The sequence below is a fragment of the Cynocephalus volans genome, chromosome 7, assembly GCF_027409185.1.
Source record: "Cynocephalus volans isolate mCynVol1 chromosome 7, mCynVol1.pri, whole genome shotgun sequence".
Lineage (NCBI taxonomy): Eukaryota > Metazoa > Chordata > Mammalia > Dermoptera > Cynocephalidae > Cynocephalus > Cynocephalus volans.
The window spans coordinates 10,800,888-10,819,339 of record NC_084466.1 but is presented as its reverse complement, the minus strand read 5'-3'; the positions used below and the strand labels follow the sequence as shown (position 1 = coordinate 10,819,339).

At 34.8% G+C, this 18,452-nt stretch overlaps 1 protein-coding gene across 3 annotated transcripts in view; it reads left to right on the top strand.

Annotated features, from left to right (window-relative positions):
* TPP2 (tripeptidyl peptidase 2) overlaps positions 1–18,452 on the top strand; it is a 68,141-nt gene that overhangs the window by 47,474 nt on the left and 2,215 nt on the right. Inside the window, exons 24-29 of one of the 3 annotated variants that reach the window (XM_063102435.1) lie at positions 1,863–1,901; positions 7,113–7,264; positions 9,551–9,647; positions 10,681–10,811; positions 15,750–15,957; positions 17,853–17,972. In XM_063102435.1, the coding sequence (XP_062958505.1) occupies positions 1,863–1,901; positions 7,113–7,264; positions 9,551–9,647; positions 10,681–10,811; positions 15,750–15,957; positions 17,853–17,972 (747 nt within the window). Of the gene's footprint in view, positions 1–1,862; positions 1,902–7,112; positions 7,265–9,550; positions 9,648–10,680; positions 10,823–15,749; positions 15,958–17,852; positions 17,973–18,452 lie in introns of those variants that run through there. The other 2 variants (XM_063102438.1, XM_063102437.1) reach the window with 2 other exon arrangements.

The following is an 18,452-nucleotide window of genomic DNA, read 5'->3' as shown; positions in this document are numbered from 1 at the left end:
GTTTTTTCTCAAGTTACTAGTGAAGGTCAATTAATATTTGATTGTCTTTCAAAATATGTCATTTAAAAAAATATTAAGTGGTGTTTGTTTTTTAGTGGGGTTTTTTTGCGGCTGTCCTGTATGGGGATGCAAATCCTTTATCTTAGTGTTATAACACCACACTCTAACCAACTGAGTTGATGGGCCAGCCTGTTTAGTGTTCTTTTTCACAAGCCTAAGTGTTCTGGCCTGCCCAAAGCCTGTCCTACCTTGCATGGCTAATACACTTGAACTTCCCAAGAACCATGTAGAGCCAAATCAAACTCGGCTTTGGTAAATGGTATATTTAAAATTAGAGCATGTTATAGAATTTTAGCCAGCATAATATTGTGGATATAGAAATACATCACCTTCTCTTGAGTTGTTTCTAAAAACCAGTCTGAACAATTATTGCCACTGAATGGTATTTTTCACACTTGTACAGACCTTTCTCTTATTGGAATTTTCTGTAATTATATGGATAAATATGAGACATTTCTTTTGCCTTTGTTTTTTATTTTAGTTTGAAATTATGCTTTTTGTTAGAAACATGTTTCTGATTCTTATAGTTTAGAGGTAAATGTTACAATTTCATAGGTAAGTTTTTTCCATCTGTATTTTTATTACTAATTTATTATTAGAATGGTATTTATAGAGATCTATCACTTTTTGTCATAGTATCATTTAAGCTCAGTGCCAGTAAAAATTGTTGTTATTACAGTTTTTCATCTGTCTTTAGTATTAGTTCTTACAAAGCTAAGTAAATCTACTGCCTAATGCTGGAATCTATAAATGCTGTTATCAAAATGAGTAGATTTCATACATCTTAAAAATTACATTTATTTCTTGCCACTGTTGAACCAAAGGCCATTTATTCACTGTCATTGAAGTACAATTTGAGAATTTTGTGCTGAGAAAAAGTTGCTTATCCTGGCATTTCTTGAGTCCATTTCAGTTTATACTACATGTACGTAATATACTTGAGTATAATTTGAGGTAAATCAATAGTTAATGATATTAGAATTCATACATGCACTGATTTAATAAATTCTGATAGTCTTTTTTTATAGATTTGATTTTACGAGCAGCATAGCTGCTTCAGCTTGAATTTTTCACCCAGATGACAAATGACTGTTCTGAATAGTCCACTTTCTTGTAAAGAGTATAATAGAAAAGTATTTAGTAAAACTATGCTTTTAGCAATTCAGAAATATTAACTGCTTTCTGGCTATGTTGTTTCAGATGAAATTGGGAAATTAAATTATAAATGTATGGGATTAAGTATAGTTATTTATTAAAGTAGACTTTTGGGGGAAAGAGCAATAACCTAAAGCTGTTGAGTTCATTATAATTTCCATCGCATTGTTTTTTTAATCTTCTCTCAGTAGTTTTGCATTTCTTAATTTTTTAGTAGGTGGGAAGGCAACTATTAACTTTACCTCACTTTGACTTTCACAGTAACTTTGAGTGGTGCGTTTATAAGAATGCATTGGCTTGTGTGATTGTCGTGACATCCTTTAAAATCAGATTTTGTAGACTGTCCACTAAATTTAATGTTTTTAAAAATGTTTTTATAACAAATGGATTTTGGTCTACTAAATTTTTCAAATAAAAAGTTGGAAAACATTTGCCCTTAGAAATGACATATTTGAGTGCGTTTTATAAATGGAAGTGGCAATGTTGCTTTCTTTAAAAGCATGCCATTTTGATCACAGACCTGACCCTTCCAAGTACTGTAACACATACAGGTGGAACATAAACTGGAAGAAAATTAGACAGAGGTGGTGTCTCCATCCTGTGTAGATTATGCATGTTCTCTTACAGAATGTCGTTCTAACTCCCAGGGGCAGTCTGCAGCAAAACGACAAGGAAAATTTAAAAAGGTACTGATTGTTAGTTCTTAAAAAAGATGTCTAAAGCCTTATTTGCATATTAGTTAAACTTTTTTCTGTCACTATTATAAATTTTTTAAAAAATCTCTCCCTTAGTTTCCTTTCTTTACATTCTCCAATATAGTGCTCTTGGCTATACCTACATAAAATGTTGACATACTGCTTTTCTAAAGGTTATTTATTTATTTTTTTTTTTAACCATGGATTCCTGGAAGACCCTTATTTTCTATGTATATAGAAAAAAATTAATGCTATTTATTTCTTACTACACATATGATACCAAGTAATAATAATTGAAGTTTTGCATACCTAAAATCCTATAGAGATTAATGTAATTTTTTAACCATTTAGGCCAAAGTGCTTAATTACTTTTAAAGTCTAAAAGCATTTTTAAATTTGATGATTGGATTAATTAAAAATATTTCAGCTTTTTAAAAGTGAAGTTTATTACCTGCTCTTGCACCTATCCTAGTTCGTTGGTGTAGCACAAACAGAAATAAGCACTGCTGACCAAAACTTAAAGTTTACACTAAGAGCATGAGCAGATTTTAAGACTGCAGCTAGTAAGTGGTCCAGTCAACTTCCCTGCAGCTTATTGAGCAGTCTTCGATTGACTGTTAGAGCTAAATTAAACTCAAAAAAAATTTCTACTTTAAGTATATCTTAAAGAAAGGGACACACATTTGATGACCTCTCTGGTGACGACCTACTGATGTCATTCAGCATTTTAGTGATTTCTTCCCTTCAAGTAGGAAATATTGCAGCGGGAGGAATCAGTAGTGTTTTTAGGTATTAAAAAAGATAAGTTTACATTTCTTAATCAATAATGTTATGGAATTGGGGATCACCATTTTATAATAGATAAAATTTCTTTATTAAAGTATCTTCTGAAGTGTCTGTTATTATTATGTAAGGATAAACACTTGGTTCAAACAAAATGCACCACTAGGAATCCTCTTTGCAGGTAAAGGACTAAAGGTCAGTATTTCTCAACTGGATGCTTTGGCCCATTTGAGGGCCATGTAAATTGATGTAATGGAATGTTACCAGCATTAAAAAGAAAACAGTAGAATAGGAAATGTCAGCTCATCAGACTCATAAAACTGTAATTTCATTTTATGTGTTGATGTATACATCTTTGGGTCATCATGAAAGTAGTGTGAAAGCCACTGATTTTTAGAGAACAAGAAAAAGGTATTCTAGGAACCCATTAAAAATACTCGTAGAAGGCATGTATCATGAAGGCCATGGCCAGTTTTTTTTTCCCATATTGTATATTTTGGTTGACCATTTGGGAGTTTGGGTGGATTTTGTTTGGATTACATTGTATGAAGTGGGAAAGTATCAAATGAATAGGAAGGTCATTATTTCTTGATGGTTAGTAAAGTTTGTATAAAGACCTTGGTAGCTAGAATTACCTCTGCCAGTTCCTCCCTATCTTCAGTGCAAGTACAGAGTAAAGCTCTTATTAAAAATATCAGGGTTAAGAGTTTTATAGTCACATTACATAGGAGAAAAAAATTTAAAAAAAAAAAAATATATATATATATATATGTATATATATGTATATATATATATAGTTGGTTGATAAAAAGACCAGCTAGCATTTTGTATGCACTCCTTAATGATTTCTTCTCTGGGTTTCAGTGACTTGAGAAGGTACATCACTCTCTTTTAAGTTTGTTGTATATGTACTTACTTTTAACAGATGATAAATAGCATTTAAATATGTAAATCTTAAAATAGTTTCTGTAAAGCTTTTAAATTTTTGAATTTACAGTTATTAATAATTTAAGAACTAAGGAAATTGCAATTTTTGAACCAACATTTAAATGGTGATGTTACATTGCCCAAAATGTATTTACTGATTTGGCAGGTGAGTTTGACTTTCTAAATAATACTGTTCAATTTGAACACTACTGAAATCCTTTATGAATAGCTGGAATAAATTTTTTTTAGCTTACTGTTAAGTATCTACTATAGAGAACTCAACATTGCATTTCTGCTCTGAAGATTTTTCTTGACTGTCTTTTTAAATCATAAACAAGATTTCTCAAGATTTAAAGTACAAAGTCGTTTCTATTAAATTGACCCCTATGTCAAGCTCTTGAGAAGTGAGTTGTAAAAATACTAGTTGACAAAAAGAACAAATGACCATGATAGAGCAAATGGAAAATAATGTCATTTTCTTTTGATTAGAAATTAAAACTACTAGGTTTATAATTTTTAATAATAAAAAATTCCTGTCCTGAAATATTTTATAGGATTATAGTAACATTTATAATTGCTAATTTGACATATTTAATACATAAAATGCTGGTTACAAAACCTTAATTTTTCCCTAAGACAACTTATTATAAACTTTCCTTGTGTCTTTTGTGCTTTTAGTGATAATTTAAGGTTGCTATGATACATGATTTCTTCCTATTTTTTAGTAGACTTTTGTTAATCATTAATTATCAGTTAATTTTAATAGATTGCTTATTTTAAATTAAATTGTTTTCTCTCTTTTGTTCTAAATAATGGCAAATGCCTTACTTCTGGGTTCCAGAGAAGGAACTGCCTCACCACACATAGGCTTTCTACCTGGAAAGTGTCATACTCTCCCTAACAGGGTGAGGAGCATGAGAAGCTTAGGGAGGATACATTGATGTTAGAATGAATGGGGACTGCCAGGCAAGTGTCGTTCATGTTCTAACACACTGGATGGTAAAGAAGCTTGACTCCAAAGAGAATGGAACTGTATTAACAGAAAGTAAATATTGGAGGCCACTTATACCTTCAAATCTTAGATGTGTTCTCACTGCTACACGGATGACACTGAAGCAGTGTGTTCCATATAAACTCGGTGGTAGATTACCAGCTCAGATTTTGCAAACACCTTACCTTGCCTTTGCCCAGGACAGAGCCCACCCAGGAGAGTGAACCTCAAGATGGGTGGGAAGGTAGTGAAAGAGCTAGCCCACACAATAAACCTGTTTCCTTTTCCCAGTCTCACGCTTCACATAAGGCCCTTGTTTACAGGCTCTGGCTCGCTGACCTCAGAGGGAGATTGGTGCTGAATGGCTATAAATATATTTCTATGGTTATCTTACATCAGAGTGTTTTTCTGTGCTTTAAATGAGTCATATGACAAGAGTAATTATTATTTTGTGTTGGAGTATTATTAGAACTACAGCAGCAGTTTCTCATATTTACTATTATATGATTTTATACCCCCAAAATTGAGTTTGTGAACATTTAAATGGGCATATTTATATATTATATACACCTAAACTTATTTGAGGGGAGATTTGGGCTCACAGTAGTATTTTTGACTCAACCTGTGGAAAATTTCTTCTGAAATTACTGTGATTAGGACAGTAAAAGTCTTTTTGGCAACATAATTTGTTCCAATTTTAGAAGCTTTGTTAATTAAAATGAATATAAGGTTTTAATTTAGCAGCGTTTTTAGTATAAACCTGAAGATAGAATTTGAGAAACTAGATAAATAATGATTTAATTAAGGACACCCAGTTATTGCCAAAAACAAATCTAGCAAATATAATGTGATTTTATTTCTCAAGTAATGCATTACTTTTCGTAAGTAAAGACTTACGTACTAATAAAATAGATGTAATTATATTCCATTTCTTTCTCTGCTCTCTTCAAAGCAGAACTTCTCAAAAGAACTATAGACTTGTTTCCTTCCCATTCTCTCTTCGTCTCTCCATCATTGGCCTTTATGCCCCACTGTCCATTGACAGCACTCCTGCTGAGGCGATCACAGGCTCTGTGCTGTGTGCCAGGCTGTATGGTTACTGCCCTCCCTGTCGTATGCCACCTCTCAGCCAAGTCACCAGTTGATCACTTCCTCTCTCTTCACGTGGCTTTTCCTCATGGTTTCCATGACCCCAGACTCTTTGTTTTCTGTCATTCTTACTACCAGAGCATCTAGATAATAGAATGCTTTGGACCAAGTCCTGGACTTAGTCTGTTCTCTTCCCCCATCCCTAGCTGGTTTTCTTTATCCCTGTAGTTTTCAGCACCATCAGCAAGCACTATTGGTTCTACCCTCCAAGAATAGTTCAAATCAGTTCATTTTCTTCCATTTCTGCAGCCTGTTCTTCAGTCCAAGGCAGTGTAGGAGTTCCTAGGTTTGCTTCCTAACTTGTTTTCTTGCCTCCACTTTGGCCCTCTGTGATCCATTCTCCAAATAGTATCAAAGGTTATTAAAAACAAACCAAAATATTTAGTCCACACAAGATCCAGAGTCATTAAATCTTTATGTCATTGCCTTGCATAAAACTCTTCTCTTAGGCTTCTTAGTGCACTTAGAATAAAATCTAATTTTATCTCATTCTATGAAGCCCTACTTAATATGGCCACTGCCCACTTTCTCAGTACATGCAGCTGTGCCTGCCGTATACCAAGTTCAGGTTTTTGCACTTGCTCATCTTCTACCTTCAGACACTAATTCCTGGACTGGATGGGCTTCTTCCTCTCTTCAGTTAGGTTATTTAGCTTCATTAGGTTCATTCACTTAGCTTCATTGAGATCAGGTATTACCTCTTCAGAGTGATTTTCCATAACCGCTTTGTCTGCGTTACTCCATCCACCTTAACAGTCACTGTCTATCCTGCTTTATTTGTGTCATATCATATGTCACTATCAGTATTTATTTATTTACTTGTATGCTTATAGTCTAACTTTCCCAGTTGGATTGCATATTCATAAGGGCAGGAAAGGGCCTTGTCTCCTCTTTTTTTCCCTGGTTAGAGCATTCCCTGGCACAGCGCCGGGCTTAGGAAGTCCTCCTGACTGAATGGAGCAGTAAATGTCTCCTTGAATTTGCTTAGAAAAGAGAGTCTTTTTTCTTTTGAGTCTTATCTTATTCCCTCCCCTTCTCAGATTTAAAATGTGGAGGACAGTGCACTTCTGTCATCAGTCTGTCAAGTAAAGCTGAGAATACCAAATATACTCAAATGGGGGACAGTTTGTTCTTATCTCCTTTATTTTGAGAGGTTTTAGAAGCATCAGTACTATAAAGTGTGGGAGAAAATTACCGTGGTCACGATTGGAATTTTTGATGTGTTGCATCTGGAATACAATGTGGTGCAACTCAGGTGTATCCCATGTTATGTGACATTTAGCTATTGAAGATGATTTTAAAGTATATGAAATTAAGCCTATTAATCTAAGCATCTCTCTTCACATTCATAGGATGTAATACCTGTTCATTACTACCTAATAACTCCACCAACAAAGAGTAAAAATGGCAGCAAAGATAAGGAAAAAGATTCAGAAAAAGAGAAAGACTTAAAAGAAGAGTTTACTGAAGCATTGCGAGATCTTAAAATTCAATGGATGACAAAGTAGGTTTTTAAATGGACTTTACTCCTATAAGTATTTAGTTTTATTTTCCCTACTATAACAATAGTGTGTGTGTACGCATAGGCCATATTCAAAAATGTTAACCTCAGATGGTAGGATTACAATTGCTTTTAGATTTTCTTTATATTTGTTTATTTTATAATTACCTCTTTTGATGAGAAAATTTTTAAATTTCTATTTTAATCATTCTAATTTTCTTTTGGAAAAGTATTTTATTGGAAGGTTTAAAAAGAAATAAAAATCACTTTTGCCCACCCTCCAAAGATAATTATTGTCATATTATTATTTTTCACTGTATTTGTACAGTAGCAGTATGAATGAAATTGTGTCCCAGTTTTCCAGTTACTTTTTGATTATGAGCATTTCCTGTGTCATTTAATAGTCCTTTAAAATACTATTTTTAATGACTATATACTATGTGGTCCAATGGATGCAGTATAATGTTTAAACATTTTATATGTATATTAAAGATGTTTTTTAAAAAAAATTCTATCAGATAGCATCTTAGAAGAATAGTTATTCAATCAAATATTAAAGATGGTTTTAAAAAAAATTTCTGTCAGATAGCATCTTAGAAGAATAATTATTCAATCAAATATTAATTTTTAAAAGTCGATCTTGGTGTGTTTTGCCAAATTGCTTTCTAGAGCAAATATAATAATTTATTCTCTATCTAGCAATGTGTGTATGCTACTAAAGGATGCAAAAGGGGGGGGTCATTATTGCTATCCTAAATTGCATTTCTTTGGTTATTACTAAAATTGAGCTGTTTTAATGTTACCATCCATTCTGTCAGTTGAACATATTCTTTGCCCATTTTCTACTGAGACATTAGATTTTTCTTTTCAGTTTAAACTTTTTAATATAAAAGATATTAACACTTTTCTGTACTTTTCAGATTTTCCCCAGTTTATTCTTTGACTTTTAACTTTTTAAGTAGTAGAAATTTATTGTATGTAACCTAATTGGTTGCTTTTTCCATTTGTTTTCCATTATTTCTGTTACTACTGATTTTCTGTGGGAGTTCTCTTTAACTGACTATGTGTAGTCCTTGCAATAGTGAGGTTTTAGGGGGGACAGAGATCATCATAATGAATAAATAATTCCCAAGGATTGAACCATTACAATGTCAGTCCACATTTAAATATACCTTCACACTTAAAACTAGGTTGTTTTTCCACCAGAAGTCAGAGTCTTTGGGTCTGTCTCTGGCTGATTGCAGGATGTTATAAACAGTGGACAGTACAGCGGGAATTCTTCCAAAGTGAAACTGCCGAGGTTAACTTCCAGCATGATAGCCTGACCCGTGATGCTGCTCACCAGTAAAACTAGTGAAAATTATTTTTTTAAAAAAACAAACTTTTAAAGCCTCTGGAAATGGTCTTAAGGACCATATAGCATATGAAGAAACATCTATTCGAAAATATTTTCAAAAATTTGGTAAGAAAAACAGAGTCTGTGGTACTTGAACCAAGACCACTGCCCCCAGTTCAGTGAGGCAGAAATTCGACTTCAAACATTGCCCCACAGACACAGAGGCTCCCTCTCCTTCTTGGCTCCCAGTTGGAGAGAAAGCTTTCTTTCTCTTGGGAGGAACAGGAATTCATTTCTCATCCTGCCCAGCTACCTACTGTTGAGGCTGAGTTCCAGTTCAGTTCAGTTAAGAGGTGGGGACGCCCTTCTTCTGCCCAGTCCCCACCTGTGAGGTACTGTTGAGGACACCAGGGCCCCATTGCTTGGAAGGCTGTGGTTCCATGCCAGGCGAGCCTCCCCCTTTCCATTGGGAGTGCACCATTGCTAAAGTCAGAGTGTCACTCAGAAAAGTCTGTAATTCTCTCACCCCAACACTTCAGATCTCAGGCTTAGAGATTTTGCTGGTAGGGCAGAAGGAGATTGTAAAACTGATAGCTTCTTATAGATCTTAAACATTTCTAAATCATTTAGTCTTGCTTGCTGTTTGTGATCATATTTGTCCTCATTTTAATAAATCTAGTTATAGCTCGTATGTAAGAAATCTGTGCTTATTTTTATCTGAACATCTTACTGAATTCATAGTTGAAATAATTTTCAGTTTGATTTTCTTGGTTTTCTAGGTAAGGATTTGTACTACCTACAAATAATGATAATCTTTGTTAATGACTGTACTTGCATTTCAAATCATTGCTTTATTTTATTGAAACTTCCAAACAATGTAAAATAATAGAGGAGACAGAAATTTTCTTTTTAAAAGAAAATAGTGAAGGTTTCTCTCTATTTTTTTTACATAGGCTGGATTCTAGTGACATCTATAATGAATTGAAAGAAACATATCCTAACTATCTTCCTCTGTACGTTGCACGACTTCATCAGTTGGATGCTGAAAAGGTTGGATGTATTCATTTTTAATATATCTTATTTTGCTTGTAATATTAGATAAGCTTTATATTGCGAATAAAAATGTACCGTTATCTTTGTTTTCTGTTCTTGCCAATTGAAAACATGTTTTCTCAAACTGAATGGTCTATTAAGCTATTTTCATCAAGGTAATTAGAGAACCTGGTCACTACTAGAGTTTAGTTTAGGGTTCTTGCTCATGCTTAGTCAGTGAGAGCAGTAGTAGAGAAGATGCCGTAAGGATTACTTCTGTGAGCTTAACCTAAAGGGCAAGGAGCAGAAGGCAGTGGTCCTGGCTGGTTGGAAATCTAAACATCTCCAGTAAAAGAAGAATTCCTACTTTGCATTAACTTTGCTAATGATGCTGATTTGCAAAAATTAGCCATCGTTCCAGACTGTCTTAACATGAACCAACTCTCATTAGTAATCATGGCGGTAGGTAAGTGCTAGCCATAATCAGTTAAAAATTATTAAGGGTGTAGAGTGAGCTACGGGGTGTTTAAAGAAGAACCTCTTAAGAGACTTTAACAAGAGAGAAGCAAATTGCTGGAACATTGTGGTATTCATAGTTAGACTCTGTTGATTATAACCTTGCTCACTCTCATCTTTGTGTTTTTAATGATGGATTAGAAAGAATGTTTCATTAGCCAGTGCTGTTTTTTTTACATCTGATTTTATGTGTTGTGGGACTGTAATAATAATATAGCCAGTTACATCATAAAAGCAGAAAAGGAGATACCTTTGTAAAAACAAAACAAAGAAAAACCCCACATTTTTATGAACTTCATATTTAGCTTACTCTCACCTTGGAACCTCAGCAGGGCCTAAGATCGAGTTTTCTAGTGGTGCTGGCAATTACAAATCACATCAGAGGTCACATGGAGCCCCTGGGCTGCAAGGAGATTGCAGAGGCCTCCGACACTGCGGTTGCACCTCTCAGAGTCAAGACAACAGAAGTTAAAATGCTTTAGTGTACTGGCTGATACACCCATTTTTTCTCATTTTTTTCTTTTTTCCTCTCCAGGAACGAATGAAAAGACTTAATGAAATTGTTGACGCTGCCAATGCTGTTATTTCTCATATAGATCAAACAGCCCTAGCAGTTTATATTGCAATGAAGACTGACCCCAGGCCTGATGCAGCTACTATAAAAAAGTACCTAACCAGTAAATAATCTTTCTTGCATCTCATTTCTTAGTTACTTATTTAAAAAGTAGGGACTAATGTTATTGCGAATGTTCTTTCCGATGTTTGTTATATCTTTATAATCAGAATTATCAGTATTTGGATACTCCCTCCTTAGAATTTTATAATAGTTTTCTCCAATTCTTTAAGACTAAGCCCAAGAAAAGTAGTCTGTTTTCTCTCTACCAGTAGGTGCCGTCAAGCTGGAGGGGTTTGAACAGCTGTGATAAGCAGCTCTCACCTGGGGATTTGTGTGAACTGGATGTATGGAGAAAGCAGAAGAATAAGACTATAAAATTAATTTTTAAATTATTTATTTGACCAATAGCATGAAAAACCTAAAATTTGGTTTGTAATGCCTAGTAAAAAAAATATGATCAAAAATAAAATTAGGTTAAAACTATTATCTGGCAACTTTAGTCTCATGGTGGCGAGAAGGGAAGGGGAGAATTTATAGTTTAGCCTTTATGAAACCTAATGCTCTGTGGACACAGAGACGCTTAACTGGGTTTATAGGTGATTGTTGTGGTTCCTTCCATGTAAGAGTGTGGTTTCCATGTGTTGGTGTAACAGTCCAACAACTCTGAACCAAGTGCCATTCAGCCACTTTCGCCCTGCTGTGAACTCTGAACTCTTACCATCACCTCATGGTAGCTCTCCCAATGTTAGTGTTTCCTCTATCACTTTGGTTTATTTTTGACCTAAGTGGTCGTTAACTTACAATGGTAGCAATATCCACATTCCTTTATAGTTATTATAACTAATAAACCCAAACTGTTCAGGCTGCCTGAAAGTATTATGATTTTCCTTAAAAATTCCATCTGCTTCAGTCAGTATTTTTTTCTACATTAAATACTTGGATCTAAACTTGCTAGAACTCTCGATGTTACGTTGTTTGTGTTGATATTATAAGATCTTATGAATCCTACAAGCAGTAATTTTCATGTGGAATAAAATTCATTTTAAATTAATTGGTTGACCATTGTTGGTACCTTTCACAGTTTTCTAAGGAGTAATCTTAAAACATTGCCATTTTGTTGCCATAATAGAAAGTATAAACACTGCTTATCAAGTGCCGATTATGTACAAGGGACTATATGGGACATTGCAAATGCATTGTCTCATTTAAATTTAATCTTCCGAAGAACATGTGAAATAAGGACATTTTTTCCTCCCTTTGGTAGAAGAGGAAACCAAAGTGGAGAGGTTAAATGACTTGGTTAAGTTGCCAGCACTAGGAAGTAAGAAAGCCAGTCTTCAAACCAAGATGTGTCTACCTGTGTGCTTTTATTTCTCCCTCTAGTCCCACCCCCTTCTTGAGAAGATCAGTGTGACTCATTTTTATCTCACAGGATAAACCAGGAGCATTAGCTCCTACCTGCACCCATCCTCACTGCTTTCCTTTCTGTCACAGAGCGTGAGGAGACTCCCCTGCTCCGATGCTAGCTTTTTCTCTAGACACTGAATCCTCTCCCCTCCTTTTCCTTCATGACTGCACCAGTGACAAGACCATTGCCCTTGCTTTCAGGCATCTCCACCTCAGCCTACAGCCATACTCTGTCATGTCCTGTCTCCCACTTGGCCCCTGCTTTACTGCAAGAGCAGTCTACACTGCAGTTCTACTTCCTTAAAACCAATCGCTGTCCTATTTCAGGAGGAGTCTGGCCTTGATCATGTGAAAACTGTCTTCCCCAAGATCACCAGTGACAGCCAGTTGCCAAAAACAGTGGCCCATTTTGAATGTTCTTTGACCCCACTGCAGAATCTGACATTAACTGTCCCCTGTGCTTTCTAGCATTTGTTACTACTTATGATTTGTGAAAATAATATAATTTTCTCAAATTCAGGTGTCTGTGAAATACCACATGTGTGGCTCATTTTCAAATTTCAATAAATAATAAGGTGCATTTCTGTCTCCTGATACTTTGGTCTGTGTTTTCTAGATGTTACCATCCACAGAGGAAACTCAATTCCAGGTTAAAATGAGTCAGAAATACAGTATTAGTTGTTTTTTCTTATTAGTTCTTTTTTCTCACTGTTTTTATCTCAGTGTTGTTTTTTTTTTTCCAATTTCTACTTGCTATCAAAAATAATTTTTAAAATAGGGTACTGGCTGTTAAATAATATAGCTGTAGAGACTTTGAAATAAACTGGGATAAAATTAGAGAGAAGCCATAAAACATTGTAAAAATGCTGAGTAAAGCTAGTTTATGTTTTTGGCAACATTGTGTCTGCTTGTCCATCCTAGTAATTAAGGTGTTTTTCCCTAGGCCTCTCCTTTGGCCAGACTGAAATAGACTCTGACCAAGTTGTCTTTGAACAGAGGACTATATGCAGACTTGAAATACATTGATTTCAAGCCGAGATGCTATCAAGGAATACTTAGTATGTCATATAGGTATTATCTATTGGCAAGTAGCAGCAGCCTTAAGCATTGATTTCTCATTTTTATACAAAATTGCTTTCACTTAAATCACTTGTGTCAAAAATTGACAAAAAGAGCCATTCCATACTCTTAAAGATGGTATTAAATTTTTGTAGGTGATCTGATATTACACTTTAGTTAAATTTAAATTGTAGTTTACTTATTTAAGTATTAAAGTATCTGATTCAAGTTAAGTTGCTCCCTAAAATGTAGCTGTCATCACCTTGATGGGTACCTAACTAGATTTGATTCAAAATATGTTGATTGAGTAAATACTATATGGAAGGCATCACTGAGTGACTTAAAAAATGAATAAGACACTCTCTAAGAAAATGTATAGTCTACTACAGAAGATGAAATTGCCCGATAAGATATGATGAAGAGATATGAAATATAATAAGTATTTTAAATTGTAAAAGTCTATATAGGAAGGAAAGCTGACTTTCTGTGAGCGGGGAAAGCCTAATGGATTAATAAGGTATTCAATCTGAGGAGGTCAGTACTAAGTTACTAGAGGGTAGGAAAGGAACATTCTAAATGTGTGGAGCTTAGATTATTGGGTCAGAGGATGCTAAAACAGAAGAGGATCTTACAGATAATTTAATCCAAGTCTGCACATACAGAACACCTATGCCATCCCAGCTTGTCTTTTCTATTCTGCATCCTTCCAGCCATTCTCCTGGACAGCTTGTACCCATCAGTCAGTGTTGGTATGAGTGATGAAACCTACCCTATCAGTCCCATTCCATGGACCCCATTCTCTTTCACTAAATAGGGATAATAGTTGTGCCTGACTCCTAGGGTTGTTATAAAGCAAAAGTGAAGTACTACTAAGAAGACATTTAGGACGGTGCTTGGCATCTGAAAGGTGGGGGTAAGGAGGGCGGCTCAATAAATGAGAAGCTGTCTAGATGCCTTACAACTTTTAACTCCCAAGAAGCTACTTGTAAATTCTTTTGTTTAAGCCCAAAGCAACTCAGACACATTTCCATGAAAAGGGAGTGAAAGTTGGTTTTTTAAAGCTCTGCAACTCTTTGCTGATAAACTCTTAGTCACCTTTTAGGCATAGTTGAATCTACAATGCAAATGTTGTAAGGTTGATAACTGTCCTCAGATGAATTCTGAAATGGGAAAGAATTTTTCAGCAGCTATAGTATTTACATTGCTTCCCTGCTCACTTTCAAAGTACGGAATCAAATGGACTTTGAACCTCTGAGAATGTCCCAGTCTAGTTAAAACATTTTAGCAGCCGCATTTTCCATGTTGCTTTGCCTTCATGTTCCCTACTATGTGGTCTCTTAAAGGAACAAGACTCATAGCAGTGCAGGGTTAGTTGATGAGCCCTTGAACCCCCAAGTTGTTGGATTGGTAATTGTCTTTCTACTAATCCTTGTTGATTTTAGAGTCTCAGTAGATTTCTCATGTTGGCACCTTTTACTCTGGGTCCTTCAGGATCACTCTTACTGTTAGGTCATTCCATATCCAAGTGCCTCGTCAGTTTCTCAGCACTTTCAGTCCTCATTGTTTCACACACATCTGACATGGGCTGGACAGAATGCCTTAAATAAGCAAGGATTCTAGAGACAAATACTTTTTCCTGGAGTATAGGTTATTATTAATTATCTATTCTGTGCCGATTATGTACAAGGGACTATATGGGACATTGCAAATGCATTGTCTCATTTAAATTTAATCTTCCAAAGAACATGTGAAATAAGGACATTTTTTCCTCCCTTTGGTAGAAGAGGAAACCAAAGCAGAGAGGTTAAATGACTTGGTTAAGTTGCCAGCGCTAGGAAGTAAGAAGGCCAGTCTTCAAACCAAGAACATTGTCCTAAGCACTTGGAATGCGTTGGAAGAAAACAAAAATGCCTGCCTCGTAGCAAGACCTTTTACCCTAGTGATTAAGAGCACAGATTCCAGAACCAGACTACTAAGCTTCTGGGATCTACCACTTCCTAACTGGAGGACCTTGAACAAATTGCTCAATCTCTATGAGTCTCAGTTGCTTTCTTTGCAAAACAGGCATAATTAATAGTACCTACCTTACAGAGTTGTTTATTAAAAGTCATGACCAGAAGAACCTCCGTGTGTGTCTGTACATACACATTGACAAATACGTAATAATTGCTATTTCTAGGAAATCTAAAGATGTAAAAGGTATTGGCCTGATTAAGAGTTACGTAGCTGACAGAATTTAGAACTATTTAATCTTTCAACTCTGTTGCTTACGGCATTCTGTTTCAACCAAGTACAGCTACCCTAACTCATTTAATCTATGTGTGTAAAATAGTGGCTTATTTGATGTTAAGAATAATAAGGAATCTTATTTGATGTATAATACAGATGTACGTACATGAACATACAGTGTCTCTGCATTGTAAATCTTAGGCAAACGAATGCATGAATTTTAATTTCAGATAAGACTGTATTTTTAAAGAAATTTTACTGATATGTGAAATATTTTTTGATTTGCTGTGCAGTGATATGGACAAACAAAAATCCACCCTCGTCGATGCCCTTTGTAGAAAAGGCTGTGCGCTGGCAGACCACCTTCTTCATGCACAAGCTCAAGAGGGGGCGATTTCAGACGATGCAGAAGGAAAGGAGGAGGAGGGTGAAAGTGTTTTGGATTCCCTATCAGAAACATTTTGGGAAACTACAAAATGGACTGATCTTTTTGACAATAAGGTAACCTTTCTGCTGCTTGATTTAGCACAGTTCTTTCTTGGTGGTTACTTCACAAACCTCTCGTGTGCCCCCTTGCCCGCCAGAAGTGGGAAAAAAAGAATGGAAAGAGGCCGAGCTCAGTTCTGAAGAAGACATTATGTTTAGCCTGATACCTCATGTTTGTCTTACTTTTTTTAAAAATCATTTTACCATTATATTAATCTGTCTGCAAAGTGGCTGTTTAACCACAGTAATTTTGAAAACAGCTTGAGAATGTATGTAATAACATTTTAGTTAAACCAGTTTTGTATGAAACTGAAGTTAAGAAAGTCTTCAGGCCTCCCCACGTCTATTTATGTGCTAACTGGTAGGGGGTGTGAGACGGAGGGGGAGAGTATACTGATTAGTTTACGTGTTATTTATTTTCCTCAAAACTCTTTAATTTCAGAATAATTATCATCTTGGTTTGTAGCTAATCCGTTGTAATGTCCAGTTTGGAAAAAGAAACATTAATGACCTTTTTTTTCAATTTTGATTATAAAGACCTTTTAAATACCATTTAACTCTCTGTTACAATTCCTACAATAGACTATGTAACTACAAGTTTTTATCAATTTCCCTTCCCTGTAGAGATAAAGGATAATAAAGTAAATGAAATCAGTAGAATTCTCCTCACCCAGCACAGACCATGGTTTTGTTTTAGCAGACAGATATTTGTTCTCAGGATTAACTGTGGTAATTTGCAGCAAAGAACCCTGGAGTAGGAAAAAATTCTTCCTGTGTGCTTCAGATTGCCCACCACAGTGCTGCAGTGTGTGTATAGGAGGTACTCAGTTGTATTCAGGAAGCTGAAGGAGTCAGTCCTGTACCAAAGGTTAAGAATTTGGATCTGAAATTAGCCCTTTGAGTTTGACTCCCACCTCTGTCACTTTTATCTGTGACCTTACACAAGTTGCCAAATCTTGATGCTTCTATTGACTGAGGATAGTGACACCACCTACCGTGAGTGAGCATTAAGTACATGGGAGGCCTCTAACAATATTTGCTGTTATTATTAACAAACAGTTGCCAAAGGTCTGTCATGTGCCAAACACTACTTTCAGAGATCCATAAATACTTGATGAACATCATAATAAAATTGTTATAGATAATTCTGTTTTTGCAATAGCACTGCTGTATTAGGGCCTTTACATTATATTACATGTCTGTTTACTATGTTTATGGCAACAATTGTTGAATGCTTTGCTTGGCTCTAAAATACAGGTCAATGTGACAGGACTCCTTTCTTTGAGAACATTCTCTACATTCTAAAGTGGAGACCAGGGGCTGGCCAGTTAGCTCAGTTGGTTAAAACGTGCTGTTATTAACACCAGGGTCAAGGGTTCGGATCCCCTACTGGCCACCAACAAAAAAATAAATAAAAATGTGTCTCCTCTGGACCCTCTCAAATGGTAGTTAGCCCTTTCTGAGTGACACCCGCATTATGACCATTGCCATATACAGCAGGACAGCAGCTCCTTCTTAGTAAAAAAAATTTAAAAAATAAAAAATAAAGTGGAGACCAAAAATATAAATAAATGATTGTAAATATATTTGACAGATGCAATAGTTGTAATTACTTACATTAGCTCTTGTTTCTTTTGCATGATGAAGTATTTTTAAATGGATTCCATCAGCTAGTGATTTCTCATAATATTAGTTTTCTTCCCCAAAATAAATTGTTTGTTTGTTGGAATACCTGGCTCTTTTGAAGATAATAATTATTGTTTTTTTTAAAAAAAATTTTAAAATTTTACTTGATGTAACGTATTTATTTTAAAGCTACACTTTTGTTAAAGCCTTATTATTTTATTAGTAAAGCTATGTGCCTTAAAATATTATTTCATAGATAAGCTTTATCTTGTTCTATATTCTAGGTTTTGACATTTGCATACAAGCATGCATTAGTAAATAAAATGTATGGGAGAGGCCTTAAATTTGCAACTAAACTTGTGGAAGAAAAACCAACAAAAGATAACTGGAAAAATTGTATTCAAGTAAGTGATGTTTTAATTGTCACTGTTAAGTGTCACTTCAATATTGCATAGTGACAAGATAACTAAAAACACTTATGTAGTGACATAACAGTACTGATTTTATCATGACCAATTATTACTTTAATTAATGTGATCTATAAAATAAGCATATGTGAGACAGTCAATAAGGTATTTAAATTTTTAAAACATTTTTCACTCTTATTCAAAAAATCTAACTTAGCCTCAAATGTTTTCAACAAGGGCAAAATGCACTATGAATTTTGTATAATTAGAAGACACAGTTTTTCTTTATGGAGGAAACAAATAATTCCTTTTAAATATGTGTTGTCTTAGTTCTAAAATGGTTGAACTTTTAGAGTTTCTATTTGATTTTACTCTATTTGAAATGATAAGCCATTTTTGTTAATTGCAATAAATTATAATTAATTAATTATTTTCTGTACAAGTTTATTGTCAAATATAAAAACCTAGAGTTCTACA